At 36.4% G+C, this 17,496-nt stretch overlaps 2 protein-coding genes across 2 annotated transcripts; both read right to left on the bottom strand.

The window, feature by feature from the left end:
* Nucleotides 1-8,210: 8,210 nt before the first annotated feature.
* On the bottom strand, nucleotides 8,211-15,997 carry LOC103518876 (putative uncharacterized protein DDB_G0277255). Its single transcript, XM_026830553.1, has 4 exons — nucleotides 14,357-15,997; nucleotides 8,787-8,983; nucleotides 8,378-8,540; nucleotides 8,211-8,286 (listed from the first exon to the last, which is right to left on the bottom strand). The coding sequence occupies exons 1-4, from the start codon at nucleotides 15,655-15,657 to the stop codon at nucleotides 8,211-8,213; spliced, it is 1,737 nt and encodes a 578-aa protein (XP_026686354.1). The 5' UTR covers nucleotides 15,658-15,997.
* On the bottom strand, nucleotides 15,967-16,878 carry LOC103518875 (putative uncharacterized protein DDB_G0282499). Its single transcript, XM_008483957.1, has one exon. It carries the CDS (start codon nucleotides 16,876-16,878, stop codon nucleotides 15,967-15,969), a length of 912 nt encoding a protein of 303 aa, XP_008482179.1.
* Between the last annotated feature and the right edge of the window lie 618 nt (nucleotides 16,879-17,496).

Here is a 17,496-nt window from a genome sequence, read left to right as displayed (position 1 = left end):
ATAGGGTACTAGGGTATAATAGGGAACTAGGGTTTATTTCATCGTACTCGTTGTACGATCCCACAATGTGAAGAGAATATTGGGGGTAAAATAAGTTAAGTTATGAATCGTCAACTTTATTATAGAAAACAAGTAGATTTTTTTGGTATTAACATCATCAGAGTTCCCTACATATTTGCCTTATTTCAAGTGAATAGGAGAAACTGTTTGCGATTTATCGCGTAAGAAACAATAACCATGGTCTATACCAGATCTAATACATTATCGGGTCAGAATCAGAAACTATTCTGTTTGGGACCTTAAGACCCAGAGAAGAGTAACGGGTTAACTTGGCTAAGTCTAGTTTGATCCCCGTATTCCAGAACTAAACAAACATAAAATATACAGTGTGTTTCATATCCAAGGACATTTTATATTGCACGGAAAATCCGAGTGAAATCTTCAGAGTTATGACCAACCCTGAATTATCATGTGTATCAGGTAGGTATATAAGTAAAAGAAAATCCTATAGGTACTCGTAGGTACTAACACGTTTTTTGTATATATAAAAATACTTTCCTCTTCCTCGCCTTCTCCTCCTCTCTCCCCTCCCAATACCTCTTCTTTCCTTTCCCCTACTTTCCTCTTCCTCGCCTTCTCCTCCTCACTCCCCTCCCAATACCTCTTTTTCTCTCTCTCCTACTCCCACTCCCCCTCCATTTCCCCTACCTATATTCTTTTCCCTTCCTTTCCTACATTTCTTATCCTACGTGCAGGGGAGACCTCCCCCCTCCTCCCTTTAGTACTGTAAATACTCTTCTGGTGCTGCACTGTGGATTCTATGTATGTACATAAATGTATGTATAGTATGTATAAATAATATGTATGTATGTATGTAGGTATATGGGTGGAAAATTTTAATTAAGTTCGGAAACGTATGGCTCAAAATCTCAACACTTTCGAGTCTGAGAAGGAATGCAATGACTGTCATTCGTACATTAATAGGGTACTAGGGTATAATAGGGTCTGGGGAACATAATTTTGCAGGTGGATGACTCTCCAAAATGAGATTGAACAAGGCTAGAGAGAGAGATGAGAGAGAGGGAGAGAGAGAAAGAGAGAGCGAGCGAGAGAGAGAGAGAGGGAGAGAGAGAGAGAGAACCAACAAATTATTTTTACAGTGTGCATGGGAAAGGAAAAATTCAATTTCCAAACATAAAAAATGCTTTTAAGTCAAAATTGTTTTCCCTAGAAGCATAGACTAGAAGCGAAGAACGAAATGTTTCCTTGTAAAATAATACAAATCAGTGGCGAATACACAAAAGACTCTCTGCTCCACAGTACAAATAACAAAATGGTGGCTATGATTAAACATTAACATTACCAATGTTTGGAGAAGGAGAGGAATTTTAAAACCAAATCTGTTTTATTATTATTATCATTATTATTTTGTTATTTTATTTTATTTTTTTTTCCCTGGTTGGGTTGAAATGTAAGGACGTTTTATATTGCATGGAAAATCCTAGTGAAATCTTCAGAGTTATGACCAACCCTGAATTATCATGTGTATCAGGTAGGTATATGGGTAAAAGAAAATCCTATAGGTACTCGTAGGTACTAATACTAACACGTTTTTTGTATATAAAAAAAATCAAAAAGCTCCTTTGACACAACATAGGGGGAGCAAAAAATACGGAGTGTGAGAAACAATGAAAAGGTACCTAACGCATGTTGTAACTTGTAATATTGTTCCTTCACATTCTCTTCACTACTTCTTCACATCAAATTCTTCTTTTTCTTCTCTCTTCCTCTATCCTCTCTCTTTCTCTGTTCCTTTTTCCTTACCTTCGGTTGAAATTCCGTCGTATCAAATTCATTCTTTTACTTTATTTTCGTACCTAACGCATGTTGTAACTTGTAATATTGTTCCTTCACATTCTCTTCACTACTTCTTCACATCAAATTCTTCTTTTTCTTCTCTCCCTTCTCTCCCTCCTCTCTCTTCCTCTATACTCTCTCTTTCTCTGTTCCTTTTTCCTTACCTTCCGATGAAATTCCGTCGTATGAATTTGTCATTCTTTTACTTTCTTTTGTTCCGGCATTTCATTCTCTCTCAAGTTTTTCAACCTGCATTCTCAAGAATCTCAAGGGACTCTTATTGGCCTCAATTTAAATTTTTGTTTACATTTTTTTTATTCAGTTCTCTCTCTCTCTCCCTCTTTTCTTTCTTACTTTCTTTTATTTTTCTAGCTTTTATTCTCTCTTTCTCTCTCTCTCTCTCTCTCTCTCTCTCTGTTACACGAGTACAAACTCTCAAAGTCCCTGTGGGAGAGAGAGAGAGAGAGAGAGGAAGAGATTTATCTATGTACATAGGTATCTATCAGCAAAACAAAGCCAAGAGGAACGGGCGAAATGGAATAGGAATCGTTGAAATGAAAGTAGGGGAGAAGAGGAACGCGGGAAATGAAACCCGGAACGGGTAAATTGGAATCGAGGTGAACATGGATATGGGAAAAATAGAAATTGTTATTGTGATGGGAGAAAATAATATAAATCCCATATATTCAGATGACGTGGGATTCCCCTTCCTCTCATTCCGCATTCATCGAAATATAATACCTACCTAGACCTGGTTTAGAGTTTTTCCAATTCAAAGGAATTAAAGCCCGATTACCGTATCTAATATTAATTGGTTTTTGGTTAGCAATCTAGATACATATTTTTTCACCATAAAAATGGAAATATGCAATTATAAAAAAATAATCTAGAGTTGGGCTTATAAGCAAAACGTTAGGAGTTTCATCTTTTACCTAACCATCTAACTCAATTATATTCCCATGAGACAGTCAGTTGAAATAGTAATGTAATGTTGGGAAATCATTTTTTTTTAATTTTTTTTTTTTATGGCCGTGATGCTTAGCGTGTAATCAAATAAATAAATAAATAAAATAAATTTCTGTAACTATTGTAAACAAAATCTAACTAGTATCCATCCATCCATCTCGTTTTAAATCAGCACTTCAAAGACCCCAAATGCTGATGCATAACCTTACTTCGTTCCTCTCAAACTCTTTCTCTCTTCCACTCTTGCTTTCTCATTTCTTCTATCTTCTCCACTTTACATTTCATGTCTTCAACTCAAAGGAAAGAGAAAGGTAGAAAAGGATAAATTGAAAAGGAGAGAGAGAGAAAGAAAGAGAGAGAGGAAGAGAGAGAGAGAGAGAGGAAGAGAGAAAAGGGGAGAGTGAGAGGAAATAAGGCAATTTCATTGAGTAAGTGTTTTTCTTTTTTTTTCCTATCACTGTCAGAGTTGTCTCTTGAATAAATTGCACGACACTTTTACGGTGTAGAAATAAATTGCTTTCATGACATGAAAGAAAAGTCAACAAGAAAATAAACAAAGAGAAAAAGAAACAAGAAACATGAGTAAAGAGAAAAAGAAACAAGAAACATGAGTAAAGAGAAAAAACTCAACAAGAAAATAAGGAAAATCAAGGAGCCAATAAGTAAAGTAAAAAATCATTACAAAAACATAAGTAGGTAAAGAGAAAAACAAGAAGAAAATAAGCAAAGAGGAAAAACTCAACAAGAAAATAAGTGAAGAGAAAACTCAACAAGAAAATGAGCATAAAGAAAAATCATCAAGAAAAACAATTAAGATAATAAGTAAAGAGAAAATTTCAAGATAAAAAAATACCTTAGTTGTAAAAAAAAGGGAAGGTTAGTCGGACATTAAGCTTGGTTCCATAAAATATCTATCTAAGTATATGTATATAATCTGTAGATAACATTAAGCTATGTTAAAGTTACATAATTATTAGGTATATTTATGGAGAAAGCTTTTCTTTTTAGCCACGTGGATAGCAAAATGTCAAAACTTGATAAAGAAAAGAGTTTGTTATTCTTAGCTTATCTTCTCCTCCTCCTCCTCCTCCTCTCTGTCGTCTATTCTTCCTCACCCTTTTCTTCTTAATAGTCTTCTTTCTCCTCCTCCTTCACCTCCTTCAACTCCTTCCTCTTCTCCTATCTACTTCTCTTCCTACTCTCTGTCCTCTATTCTTTCTTTCCCTTTTCTTCTTAATAGTCTCCTCCTCTTACTTCCCGTTCTTCTTCTTCTTCTCCTCTTCCTTCTTCTTCTTCTTCTTCTCCTCCTCCTTCTTCTTCTTCTTCCTCTTTTTTTCCTCCTTCTTCTTATTCTCCTCCTGCTTCTTTATTATGACTTTATTTTTAAATGTTAGATGATTAAGGACTTTAGAGGAAAGCGGTGGATAAAAAAGTTCGTGTCAACGCCTCAACATCTAACAAGCATTTCCCTTCATCATCATTAAAATAGAGTACATTGAGTAGATAATAATATTATTATAATAATAATAATGATAATAATAATAATGAGTCCTCCAGAGTATACTATAATTTAAAGTAGGTACCTCCTCCACTCCTTTTTACATTTTACCTCTTTTACTTCTTTTCTACTCTACTCTATCTCTCGATTACTCTCTCTCTCTCTCTCTATCTCCTTATTTCTCTAATCTCTCCTTATTTCTCTCTCTCTTCAGTTTTCTCGGTTACCCCCTCACTCTCTCTCTCTCTCTTCGTCGTAAAATTCGTACATACCTGATTACACTTTTCAATTTCACAACAGAATTTTATTTTCTTAACCCTTCATAGCACACTGAACACGTTATGTGATTATTTTCCTTCTCTCTCTCTCTCTCTCTCTCTGTTTTAAGAGTCCTTACCTACCTGCACACCTACCAACTACCTACCCTGTTTTTAGTTTTTACTAAACTCAAATTCTACTTTCCCCCCCAAAGACAGCTCCTTTGTTAAAAAAAAAAAAAAAAAAAAAAAAAAAAACCCCTTTCCCCCCCCAAAAAAAGCCCCTTTTTAAAAAAAAAAAAAAAAAAAAAAAAAAAAATCCGTCTTGGGTCAGTCGTTTAATTTCAAAGTCACCCAGTATTTTGACCAACTAAAATTTCGTGAAACATCTTGTAGGTATTGTGTGAAATACAGGCAGATAGGTAGGTAGGTAATTTTACACAGGTAGATAGGATAGGATAGGTAGGTAGGGGCAAGCTAGGACCTACATTCAATTTAAATAGAAATAAAAATGCAGTAACTATGTTTGAATAGGAGTAGGGTAGGGTGGGGGGATGGAATGACTAGAAGTTAGGGTAGGGTGGGGGAAATGGAAAATTAAAAAATAACATCGACATGGGAAATGAGGACATGATTGTTTTCCATATTGGTGCTTACACCTCAATGCCAGGTTTTAACTTCACAATTCTTTCTCCAGAGATCATGCTTTAGGTACTAGCTGTACTAGGTATTCGAGTAACCAAACTCAATGGTGAAGTGATTGGAAGTCCAATCTGAAGGCTGGTGGTTCAAATCCAAGTCAGGTCAAAAATTTTAGTGTACGAGTAGCGTATTGATCGAGGGAAAATCCCGTTCTAGGTATAAATGGCATCTAAAGGACAAGTTCTTTATATACTGTAAGAACCGTACTAATTTTAAATAATAGAAATTAAGAAAGTGGTCCACTACTTAAGGCATTCGTCCTTGGATTTAGACCTTAACCAAGGTTATACTCGTTGGAACATTTTTTTGGTACTCTTTTTCATTTGAGTTCTACTGTTCTTTTAGAATTTAGATTACTCTTAAAAATATTAACTTTAGGTACCCTCACTATTTAAGATCCATTGGTAAAATCTCTTCACAAAAGCTCCAACCAATGACAACCCTGCGTCTACTCAAAATTTGAGGAACCAACAGACAAATCCCAATTATACATTGTTGCCACGTTGCAACTCCCTCTTTCCCCTCTCCTATCCCCCTTTCAAACAGGGGGGTTTAGTCTTTGAAATACCCCGGGTACCTTGTTCAGTTTTAGGTCATTGAAAGTAGTACTTTGAACTTTTTTTTTCAATTGAACATAGACTTGAACTCAACGCATGGTGAATTATTTAAATCTGAGATGAAGAACAAAACTTACAACGACGAAAGTCAGAAGTCAAGAACGTTTTGTCCTAAAATTTGGATAAATCTTTTCCATTGAGTACCTACGGTGTGGTGGATGGTGGTGTCTATGTGCTGTAGATATTTTATTTCCATATACTTACCGGTTTCATCAAGGAAGTTTTAAGGATTTTTCCTGAATAATATGACGTATATCTGAAAGTCTATCCTGAAGTAAAGGTACCAGATCAGAGGCAGTCTCTTTGCTTTCTATTATTTCGAAACTTTCGTGTCCTCCTGTAGGTCTGAGCTGAGGTTTATGCAATCTTGCAGGTTTTGCTTTTTTTCTACTGATTTTCTCTAATCACGATCGAATAAACTACGGGCTAAAAAATTCCCGGAGGGACGGGCCCAGCTTGTTAAATTTTGAGGTACCTAACGTGGATTGCCAGATTCGGTTTGCCAAAAACCATTACTTCTGATCAAGGAAGGCAGTTTGAATCTCAAATCTTCAGAGAATTGTGTCAGTTGTTTGGTATCAAACACGTCCACACAACCAGCTATCATCCTCAAGCTAATGGAATCTTGGAACGCTGGCATCGAACTCTGAAAACTTCACTCAAATGCCACTTGACGGAAAATTGGACTGAAAAGCTCCCTACAGTACTTCTTGGACTTCGCACTTCAATCATTCCTGACATCAACATGTCACCTGCTGAATTAGTCTATGGTGAAAATATCAAACTTGCAGGAGATTTCTTCGAAGCCAACTCTTCACCACCAGGTGACCTGTCTACTTTTGTTTTCAAATTGAAAGAGACAATTCGAAATTTGAAACCCGTTCCCGTCGTTGAAATGTTGAATAGGTAGGTACATAGGTACTGATTTTCTCTAATCACGATCGAATAAACTACGGGCTAAAAAATTCCCGGAGGGAAATTTCTCTTCACATTCTCTTCACTACTTCTTCACATCAAATTCTTGTTTTTCTTCTCTCCCTTCTCTCTCCTCTCTCTCACTTTCTCTATCCTCTCTCTTTCTCTGTTCCTTTTTCCTTACCTTCGGTTGAAATTCCGTCGTATCAAATTCATTCTTTTACTTTCTTTTGTTCCGGCATTTCATTCTCTCTCAAGTTTTTCAACCTGCATTCTCAAGAATCTCAAGGGACTCTTATTGGCCTCAATTTAAATTTTTGTTTACATTTTTTTATTCAGTTCTCTCTCTCTCTCCCTCTTTTCTTTCTTACTTTCTTTTATTTTTCTAGCTTTTATTCTCTCTTTCTCCCTCCCTCTCTCTCTCTCTCTGTTACACGAGTACAAACTCTCAAAGTCCCTGTGGGAGAGAGAGAGAGAGAGAGAGAGAGAGAGAGGAAGAGAGATTTTAAAAAATTGAGACGTAAAACAATGTAAAGAGAAAGAGGGAAAGAAAGGAGGAATAAGATGAAGAATGAGAGTTAAGGATAGAGAGAGAGAGAACGCGCGTGAAGGGACTAAAAAGTTTCACCTTTTAAAATATAAATTTCATAATTGAGACGTAAAACAATGTAAAGAGAAAGAGGGAAAGAAAGGAGGAATAAGATGAAGAATGAGAGTTAAGGATAGAGAGAGAGAGAGAGAGAACGCACGTGAAGGGACTAAAAAGTTTCACCTTTTAAAATATAAATTTCATTTTTTTTCTTTTAAAATTCCTTTCTTGTACGTGGTATTCTTTTCTCAAATTTCCATCAGTGCAGTGAGTGAGGGCCCGACTCCACTTTGAACTTATTTAGCCTCTCTCTCTCTAAAGATATTTTCTGGATAAGCTCTGCCATGCCATAAATGCTTATGTACCTATAGTTATTTTATGACAACAATTTCAATTTGAAGTTGTTTCTCTTTCGTTTTTATATTTTCTTATTTAGCCTCTCTCTAAAGAGCTTTTCTGGATAAGCTCTGCCATGCCATAAATGCTTATGTACCTAGTTATTTTATGACAACAATTTCAATTTGAAGTTGTTTCTCTTTCGTTTTTATAATTTATTTTTGATCTTATTTTGTTCAAATAACTATGCAACTCTGGTTTATTTCAAGTTCATTTTATCAAAAAAAAAAAAAAACCTTGTTCTATGTGGGTATGTCTAAACTTGTAGGTACATAATATTTATAAATAATGAAATAAAAGAATCTTTCGATCTCTTAAAAATTGTGATAAAGAGATACATACCTACCTAGAGGGTGAAAAAGAGATAAAAAGAAAATATTAATAAGTACATTGTTAATTTATTAGTGGTTACTTTAGAAAGGTGAAAACCAAGGAGAAGTGGAAATCTCACCTGTATCGACAGTCACATCGAATAGTTTAGCGACCAGGTAGCGGTTATCGAGAGGAAGAGAGAGAGAGAGAGAGGAAGAGAGAAAAGGGGAGAGTGAGAGGAAATAAGGCAATTTCATTGAGTAAGTGTTAGCGGTTATCTGCCGATCCCTTAGCGAGGAATAGCGACCCTCTATCGGCTCTGGTTAGCAGACCGACATTGACCAGTATCTTGTGACAGAGGACATCTATATCTAGCTCATTGGATATGTCCTTGATAAGTTCCATAAATAGGCTATCACTGTCAGAGTTGTCTCTTGAATAAATTGCACGACACTTTTACGGTGTAGAAATAAATTGCTTTCATGACATGAAAGAAAAGTGAACAAGAAAATAAACAAAGAAAAAAGAACACAAGAAAATAAACAAAGAGAAAAAGAAACAAGAAACATGAGTAAAGAGAAAAAACTCAACAAGAAAATAAGTAAAGATAAAAACTCAACAAGAAAATGAGCATAAATAAAAATCATCAAGAAAAACAATCAAGATAATAAGTAAGCGGTTATCTGCCGATCCCTTAGCGAGGAATAGCGACCCTCTATCGGCTCTGGTTAGCAGACCGACATTGACCAGTATCTTGTGACAAAGGACATCTATATCTAGCTCATTGGATATGTCCTTGATAAGTTCCATAAATAGATCACCCTCATCCAGGAGATTCAGTTGCTGCTTCCATTCACCACTAGCACGGGGTCGACTGAAACAAAGTTGCCACAGCATCAGTAATTCAGTAAGTTTGGGTAACAGCTTAAAAAAAGTCTTTGTTTCCGAAGGGATTTGATAGAGGGAACTGTAACTATACGGAGGTGAAGAGAGGAGGACCAGTCGTTTCGAAATCTATTTAGGATAAAGGTTACGCCGGGCGGGAATTGCTGCTTCCATTCACCACTAGCACGGGGTCGACTGAAACAAAGTTGCCAGAGCATCAGTAATTCAGTAAGTTTGAGTCTTTGTTTCTGAAGGGATTTGATAGAGGGAACTGTAACTACGGAGGTCTCCCGAAAGCGGAGATAGGAGGACCAGGATAGTAAAATTTAGGATAAAGGTTACGCCGGGCGGGACTCGAACCCACTACCTAGAGGCTACAAGGTTTCAAGTGGTAGGATCCTCCTGCCATTTGAAAAATGCCCTGAAGGAGCTCTTCTATACTTCACCATACTAATCTCTTCTTTCACCGTGAGACTTTTAGGAGTGTTAGGTATTTCACCATGCAATTCTAACAAATCAACCGTGAACCAAAACACGGATTAGAAATGCTATAGGTACGTATGGTTGAAAATTGGAAGAATTGAAATTGACATAAAGGAAGTGGAAAGAGAAGCATGCGAGATGTGAGTATATGGGAGTAATTCTATTTGGACATCATCGAAGGCGAGAGAGAGAGAAAGATAAACTCGAACCCACTACCTAGAGGCTACAAGGTTTCAAGTGGTAGGATCCTCCTGCCATTTGAAAAATGCCCTGAAGGAGCTCTTCTACTAATCTCTTGTTTCACCGTGAGACTTTTAGGAGTTTTAGGTATTTCACCATGATGCAATTCTAACAAATCAACCGTGAACCAAAACACGGATTAGAAATGCTATACGTAGGGTTGAAAATTGGAAGAATTGAAATTGACATAAAGGAAGTGGAAAGAGAAGCATGCGAGATGCGAGTATATGGGAGTAATTCTATTTGGACATCATTGAAGGCGAGAGAGAGACAGAGAGAGATAAAAGAGAGAGAGAGAGAGAGAGAGAGAGAGAGAGAGAGAGGAAGATAAAGAGAGAGAGAGTAGAGAAGAAGAACAAGAAGTATTGCTGCTTCCATTCACCACTAGCACGGGGTCGACTGAAACAAAGTTGCCAGAGCATCAGTAATTCAGTAAGTTTGAGTCTTTGTTTCCGAAGGGATTTGATAGAGGGAACTGTAACTACGGAGGTCTCCCGAAAGCGGAGATAGGAGGACCAGGATAGTAAAAAATCGGAACCTTATCTATTTAGGATAAAGGTTACGCCGGGCGGGACTCGAACCCACTACCTAGAGGCTACAAGGTTTCAAGTGGTAGGATCCTCCTGCCATTTGAAAAATGCCCTGAAGGAGCTCTTCTACTTCACCATCATACTAATCTCTTCTTTCACCGTGAGACTTTTAGGAGTTTTAGGTATTTCACCATGCAATTCTAACAAATCAACCGTGAACCAAAACACGGATTAGAAATGCTATACGTATGGTTGAAAATTGGAAGAATTGAAATTGACATAAAGGAAGTGGAAAGAGAAGCATGCGAGATGCGAGTAGGTATATGGGAGTAATTCTATTTGGACATCATCGAAGGCGAGAGAGAGAGACCCTTCATATCATAAAGCATGAAAGTTAACTGGAAATTGAATATCTAGCTCTGAGCTATACAACCTACAACCCTCTCTTCATCTGGTTCTCTATTTTATTTCGTTAGATTCTCTTTAACATTTAATTTTCCCAACGCAACGTCCAGACGGGAAAAAGGGACAGGGGGTGTCAGAATTTGTGCACCGTTTTGTGTTCAAACAGGGGGGTTTAGTCTTTGAAATACCCCGGGTACCTTGTTCAGTTTTAGGTCATTGAAAGTAGTACTTTGAACTTTTTTTTTAAATGAACTTAAACTTGAACTCAACGCATGGTGAATTATTTATATCTGAGATGAGGAACGCAACTCACAACGACGAAAGTCAGAAGTCAAGAACATTTTCTCCTAAAATTTGGATAAATCTTTTCGAGTCCAATCTGAAGGCTGGTGGTTCAAATCCAAGTCAGGTCAAAAATTTTAGGGTACGAGTAGTGTATTGATCGAGGGAAAATCCCGTTCTAGGTATAAATGGCATCTAAAGGACAAGTTCTTTATATACTGTAAGAATCGTACTAATTTTAAATAATAGAAAGTAAAAAAGTGGTCCATTACTTAAGGCATTCCTCCGGTTTCATCAAGGAAGTTTTAAGGATTTTTCCTGAATAATATGACGTATATCTGAAAGTCTATCCTGAAGTAAAAGTACCAGATCAGAGGCAGTCTCTTTGCTTTCTATTATTTCGAAACTTTCGTGTCCTCCTGTAGGTCTGAGCTGAGGTTTATGCAATCTTGCAGGTTTTGCTTTTTTTCTTCCGTTTTTACTGCAACAGTTAGTATTTCTGTCTGTACTATAATGGATGCGAGAAATAGTCTGTGCTACGGTCAGTGTTGTAGAGAAAGGGACGTAATGGAGAGAGAATTGAGGAAAAATGGTCAATATTATGGTTCATTAAAACTTTACTGTAAGGAACATTTACATTAGCAAATCAAATGTGAAATTGAACTCACCTATTGGGGGATTTACATCGTTTGATGGGAGAGTTGGAGATCCACAAGTTGAATAGATCTGAAGTAACTGATGTTCTCTTGTTACAGGTGGAGGCAGAATTCCGTATGGTCAAATCCATACAGCTTGAGATGGGGTCGTTATAGCTGGATACAGACTCAATAGAGTTAGATACATTCGAACTACTTTCATGATGGGATACGGAATCCAGACTGCTGAATCCATCTTCATATCTTTGTCCTGATCCTTTGCTTTTGTAGTCACATGTCAGGTTTTGCTTATCTTCTCTAATCTCTCGTGTTGAGATGGGGTCGTTATAGCTGGATACAGACTCAATAGAGTTAGATACATTCGAACTACTTTCATGATGGGATACGGAATCCAGACTACTGAATCCATCTTCATATTTTTGTCCTGATCCTTTGCTTTTGTAGTCACATGTCAGGTTTTGCTTATCTTCTCTAATCTCTCGTTTTGATCGTTCTTTCCTCATCGCTGGGACCTCCACTATGTCCCTTCTTCTTCCCTCTCTCCCTCTTCCCTTCTTCTCTTTTTCCTCATCAACTGCTGAATCCATCTTCATATCTTTGTCCTGATCCTTTGCTTTTGTAGTCACATGTCAGGTTTTGCTTATCTTCTCTAATCTCTCGTTGTGATCGTTCATTTTGACTCAACGTTACGAGTTTGTCTATGAATTTACTGGATGCATTGTTTACGATCCATTTCTCGACTAGTTCTTCGCTGAGATCGTTCATGGATATGTCCCGATCGTGTTTACTAGCGTACGATACTTTCCTATCACAGTTGAGGCTGTTTCGACTGCCACTACTCGCCACAGAGCTCTCACGAGAATGTCTTCTGATTTCCCGGGCAGGGCTTGTTTCATATTTGAAAGATCTTTCACTATTGGATCTATTCTTGTACGTGGTATTCTTTTCTCAAATTTCCATCAGTGCAGTGAGTGAGGGCCCGACTCCACTTTGAACTTATTTAGCTTCTCGGATATCTGAGATTTCAGCTCCCAGTCTGATTCCTTATGATGAAATAGCGGATGCTCAGCGGCAAGATCCTGAACTTCAAGCACTGTATCACTCGTCTGATTGTTCTCTTCAACTCAAATCAATCACGCTCCCATCGGGTAAAGAGTTGATTTGTGATTCCTCGACATGTTCATTGCGCCCTTTCATTCCAGTGGGTTTGAGGAAGCAAGTGTTCGACACTATTCACAATCTCTCGCATCCCGGAATTAGCGCATCTTCCAAACTTGTCCGTGAAAAGTTTGTGTGGCCTAAAATTGACAAAGATTGCAAGCTTTGGGCACAAACATGTATTCCATGCCAAAAAGTCAAAGTTTGGAAACATACGCACAGTGCCGTATCCTCATTCGAGACACCTGAGAAAAGATTTTCTCATATTCATATTGATCTCGTAGGCCCACTACCTTTGTCTCAAGACTGTCGCTATTTACTTACTATCATTGATAGATTTTCCAGATGGCCAGAAGCCGTCCCTATTCCCGATATTTCTGCTGAAACAGTCGCTCGCAATTTGTACAACTCTTGGATTGCAAGATTCGGTTTGCCGAAAACCATTACTTCTGATCAAGGTAGGCAGTTTGAATCTCAAATCTTCAGAGAATTGTGTCAGTTGTTTGGTATCAAACACGTCCATAACAAAGAATAATAATAAAAGTTCAAGAAGAAAATAATAAGAAGCTGTAGCTCTGCGAGTTTTACGTCAATATACTACGAAGTATAATAGTAAGGTAAAACAAACTAAACGAATGAAAGTGTAACAAGGAGAAGTTGTACAAGATGCAATAAAAAAAGGTATACAAAGGGAACTGGAGCAAAATTTAATCAAAGATCTCTCAGGGATGATAAATTCCCCCTTCATATCATAAAGCATGAAAGTTAACTGGAAATTGAATATCTAGCTCTGAGCTATACAACCTACAACCCTCTCTTCATCTGGTTCTCTATTTTATTTCGTTAGATTCTCTTTAACATTTAATTTTCCCAACGCAACGTCCAGACGGGAAAAAGGGACAGGGGGTGTCAGAATTCGTGCACCGTTTTGTGTTCAAACAGGGGGGTTTAGTCTTTGAAATACCCCGGGTACCTTGTTCAGTTTTAGGTAATTGAAAGTAGTACTTTGAACTTTTTTTTTTCAAATGAACTTAAACTTGAACTCAACGCATGGTGAATTATTTAAATCTGAAAATCTGAGATGAGGAACCCAACTCACAATGACGAAAGTCAGAAGTCAAGAACGTTTTCTCCTAAAATTTGGATAAATCTTTTCCATTGAGTACCTACGGTGTGATGGATGGTGGTGTCTATGTGCTGTAGATATTTTATTTCCATATACTTACCGGTTTCATCAAGGAAGTTTTAAGGATTTTTCCTGAATAATATGACGTATATCTGAAAGTCTATCCTGAAGTAAAAGTACCAGATCAGTGGCAGTCTCTTTGCTTTCTATTATTTCGAAACTTTCGTGTCCTCCTGAAGGTCTGAGCTGAGGTTTATGCAATCTTGCAGGTTTTCCTTTTTTTCTTCCGTTTTTACTGCAACAGTTAGTATTTCTGTCTGTACTATAATGGATGCGAGAAATAGTCGGTGCTACGGTCAGTGTTGTAGAGAAAGGGACGTAATGGAGAGAGAATTGAGAAAAAATGGTCAATATTATGGTTCATTAAAACTTTACTGTAAGGAATATTAACACTAGCAAATCAAATGTGAAATTGAACTCACCTATTGGGGGATTTACATCGTTTGATGGGAGAGTTGGAGATCCACAAGTTGAATAGATCTGAAGTAACTGATGTTCTCTTGTTACAGGTGGAGGCAGAATTCCGTATGGTCAAATCCATACAGCTTGAGATGGGGTCGTTATAGCTGGATACAGACTCAATAGAGTTAGATACATTCGAACTACTTTCATGATGGGATACGGAATCCAGACTGCTGAATCCATCTTCATATCTTTGTCCTGATCCTTTGCTTTTGTAGTCACATGTCAGGTTTTGCTTATCTTCTCTAATCTCTCGTTTTGATCGTTCATTTTGACTCAACGTTACGAGTTTGTCTATGAATTTACTGGATGCATTGTTTACGATCCATTTCTCGACTAGTTCTTCGCTGAGATCGTTCACGGATATGTCCCGATCGTGTTTACTAGCGTACGATACTTTCCTATCACAGTTGAGGCTGTTTCGACTGCCACTACTCGCCACAGAGCTCTCACGAGAATGTCTTCTGATTTCCCGGGCAGGGCTTGTTTCATATTTGAAAGATCTTTCACTATTGGATCTTGAAGATTTTTCCGACTGACTGAAACTCGTCGTTTTATCGATCCTTGTGATCTTAGGACTCAAACTGTAGCTATTGGACGTGCTTAATGATTTGTGTGTTTGAGAGAGGCTCGAAGAATTTGTACTATTGTTACTTCTAGATCCTACGGTAAAACTACAACTATTCTGTGAACTAAGCGTTTTGGAATCAGTCGTCATGTTGCAACTTTGGTGTTGACCATTTTTATTTTGTTCACCAATGCTAACATGATCTTTTGATATTTGATTGCTATAGCTATGACTTTGATTAGATACTGGATCACCTGTATCCTTGCTAGTTCTATTATTTGTTCCAGATGTAGACTCACTAAACTGTTCACAATATTCATTCTTTTCATCTTTCCTAAAATTTGTTTCTTTATTAAAGACTTCATCTAGTTTATCACATTTGTCTAGTCTCACCGCCTCATCGTGTCTGGATTCTTTGTTAACATTTTCATCATATTGCTTAATATCACACTTGCTTGATTGTACATTATTATTTGTTCTAGTATATTGCTTATGGTAGTAGTCATCACATTTGTTTGCTGTCCTTTCAGACTTGGATTCTTCATCTTCCTCTTCTTTCTTTTCTTTTTTCGAACCTTCAACTTTGATAATCTCTTCTTTGTCATTTATTATATTGTTATTATTTATCAATTCTTTATTCCTATTTTTAGTTTCATCGATAGAGTTAGTTTTCTCATTGATTAAATATGCCATTACATTTTATTCTTCGATTTTTAAAGTTTACTTTCAGGTTTTTAATTATTTTTATTTTTACATTTTGACCGAAAGGTTTCACAGAACAAAAAATCAACAAAATATTATGAAGCTTTATTTAGTTTACTTCTAAAGTTTTCTTCGTTATTCTAAAATATTGGATTGTAGTTGGAGTTCTTTTCAAAGAATTCCTTGTTGTTAGTTTATGAAATGAGAATTTGAATTATTTCGCTGGTACAAGAAGTTATTCTTTAGTCAAATCATAATAATTGCGTTTTATACTTTTCGAGTCCTTGACGAAAATTTCAACTATGTATTATCGTATTTGAAGAACTTTAGCAAGGTACCTAACGATACTTTCCTATCACAGTTGAGGCTGTTTCGACTGCCACTACTCGCCACAGAGCTCTCACGAGAATGTCTTCTGATTTCCCGGGCGGGGCTTGTTTCATATTTGAAAGATCTTTCACTGTTGGATCTGGAAGATTTTTCCGACTGACTGAAACTCGTCGTTTTATCGATCCTTGTGATCTTAGGACTCAAACTGTAGCTATTGGACGTGCTTAATGATTTGTGTGTTTGAGAGAGGCTCGAAGAATTTGTACTATTGTTACTTCTAGATCCTACGGTAAAACTACAACTATTCTGTGAACTAAGCGTTTTGGAATCAGTCGTCATGTTGCAACTTTGGTGTTGACCATTTTTATTTTGTTCACCAATGCTAACATGATCTTTTGATATTTGATTGCTATAGCTATGACTTTGATTAGATACTGGATCACCTGTATCCTTGCTAGTTCTATTATTTGTTCCAGATGTAGACTCACTAAACTGTTCACAATATTCATTCTTTTCATCTTTCCTAAAATTTGTTTCTTTATTAAAGACTTCATCTAGTTTATCACATTTGTCTAGTCTCACCGCCTCATCGTGTCTGGATTCTTTATTAACATTTTTATCATATTGCTTAATATCACACTTGCTTGATTGTACATTATTATTTGTTCTAGTATATTGCTTATGGTAGTAGTCATCACATTTGTTTGCTGTCCTTTCAGACTTGGATTCTTCATCTTCCTCTTCTTTCTTTTCTTTTTTCGAACCTTCAACTTTGATAATCTCTTCTTTGTCATTTATTATATTGTTATTATTTATCAATTCTTTATTCCTATTTTTAGTTTCATCGATAGAGTTAGTTTTCTCATTGATTAAATATGCCATTACATTTTATTCTTCGATTTTTAAAGTTTACTTTCAGGTTTTTAATTATTTTTACATTTTGACCGAAAGGTTTTACAGAACAAAAAATCAACAAAATATTATGAAGCTTTATTTAGTTTACTTCTAAAGTTTTCTTCGTTATTGTAAAATATTGGATTGTAGTTGGTTTCTTTTCAAAGAATTCCTTGTTGTTATAACAAAAAATCAACAAAATATTATGAAGCTTTATTTAGTTTACTTCTAAAGTTTTCTTCGTTATTGTAAAATATTGGATTGTAGTTGGAGTTCTTTTCAAAAAATTCCTTGTTGTTAGTTTATGAAATGAGAATTTGAATTATTTCGGTGGTATAAGAAGTTATTCTTTAGTCAAATCATAATAATTGCGTTTTATACTTTTCGAGTCCTTGACGAAAATTTCAACTATGTATTTGAAGAACTTTAGCAAGGTATGTATGTACTTCTCTTTGAAATATCACCTTGAGTACGGTGAATTACCTTCTTTTCTTCTTGGAATGAAAATTCTTTCTTTCTTTTCGTCTCAAAGATTTCCAAGTATTCGTCAAGCAACTAGGTAGGTTGCTATTTTTTACAGATCACAAATTTGTCTTCATAGATATT

This window comes from Diaphorina citri, unplaced genomic scaffold (genome assembly GCF_000475195.1).
Source record: "Diaphorina citri unplaced genomic scaffold, Diaci psyllid genome assembly version 1.1 scaffold2410, whole genome shotgun sequence".
NCBI classification, from domain to species: Eukaryota; Metazoa; Arthropoda; class Insecta; order Hemiptera; family Psyllidae; genus Diaphorina; species Diaphorina citri.
This window is presented reverse-complemented; position numbering and strand designations above follow the sequence as displayed.

Excerpts from the sequence above, each read along its gene's own strand:
- LOC103518876 (XM_026830553.1), bottom strand. The coding sequence starts at position 15,657 with ATGGCATATTTAATCAATGAGAAAACTAACTCTATCGATGAAACTAAA. Across the intron at positions 8,984-14,356 it reads CGATGTAAATCCCCCAATAG|TCGACCCCGTGCTAGTGGTG; the intron begins GTGAGTTCAATT and ends ACTTTGTTTCAG. Across the intron at positions 8,541-8,786 it reads TAAGGGATCGGCAGATAACC|ACAACTCTGACAGTGATAGC; the intron begins GCTTACTTATTA and ends TTTATTCAAGAG.
- LOC103518875 (XM_008483957.1), bottom strand. The coding sequence starts at position 16,878 with ATGGCATATTTAATCAATGAGAAAACTAACTCTATCGATGAAACTAAA.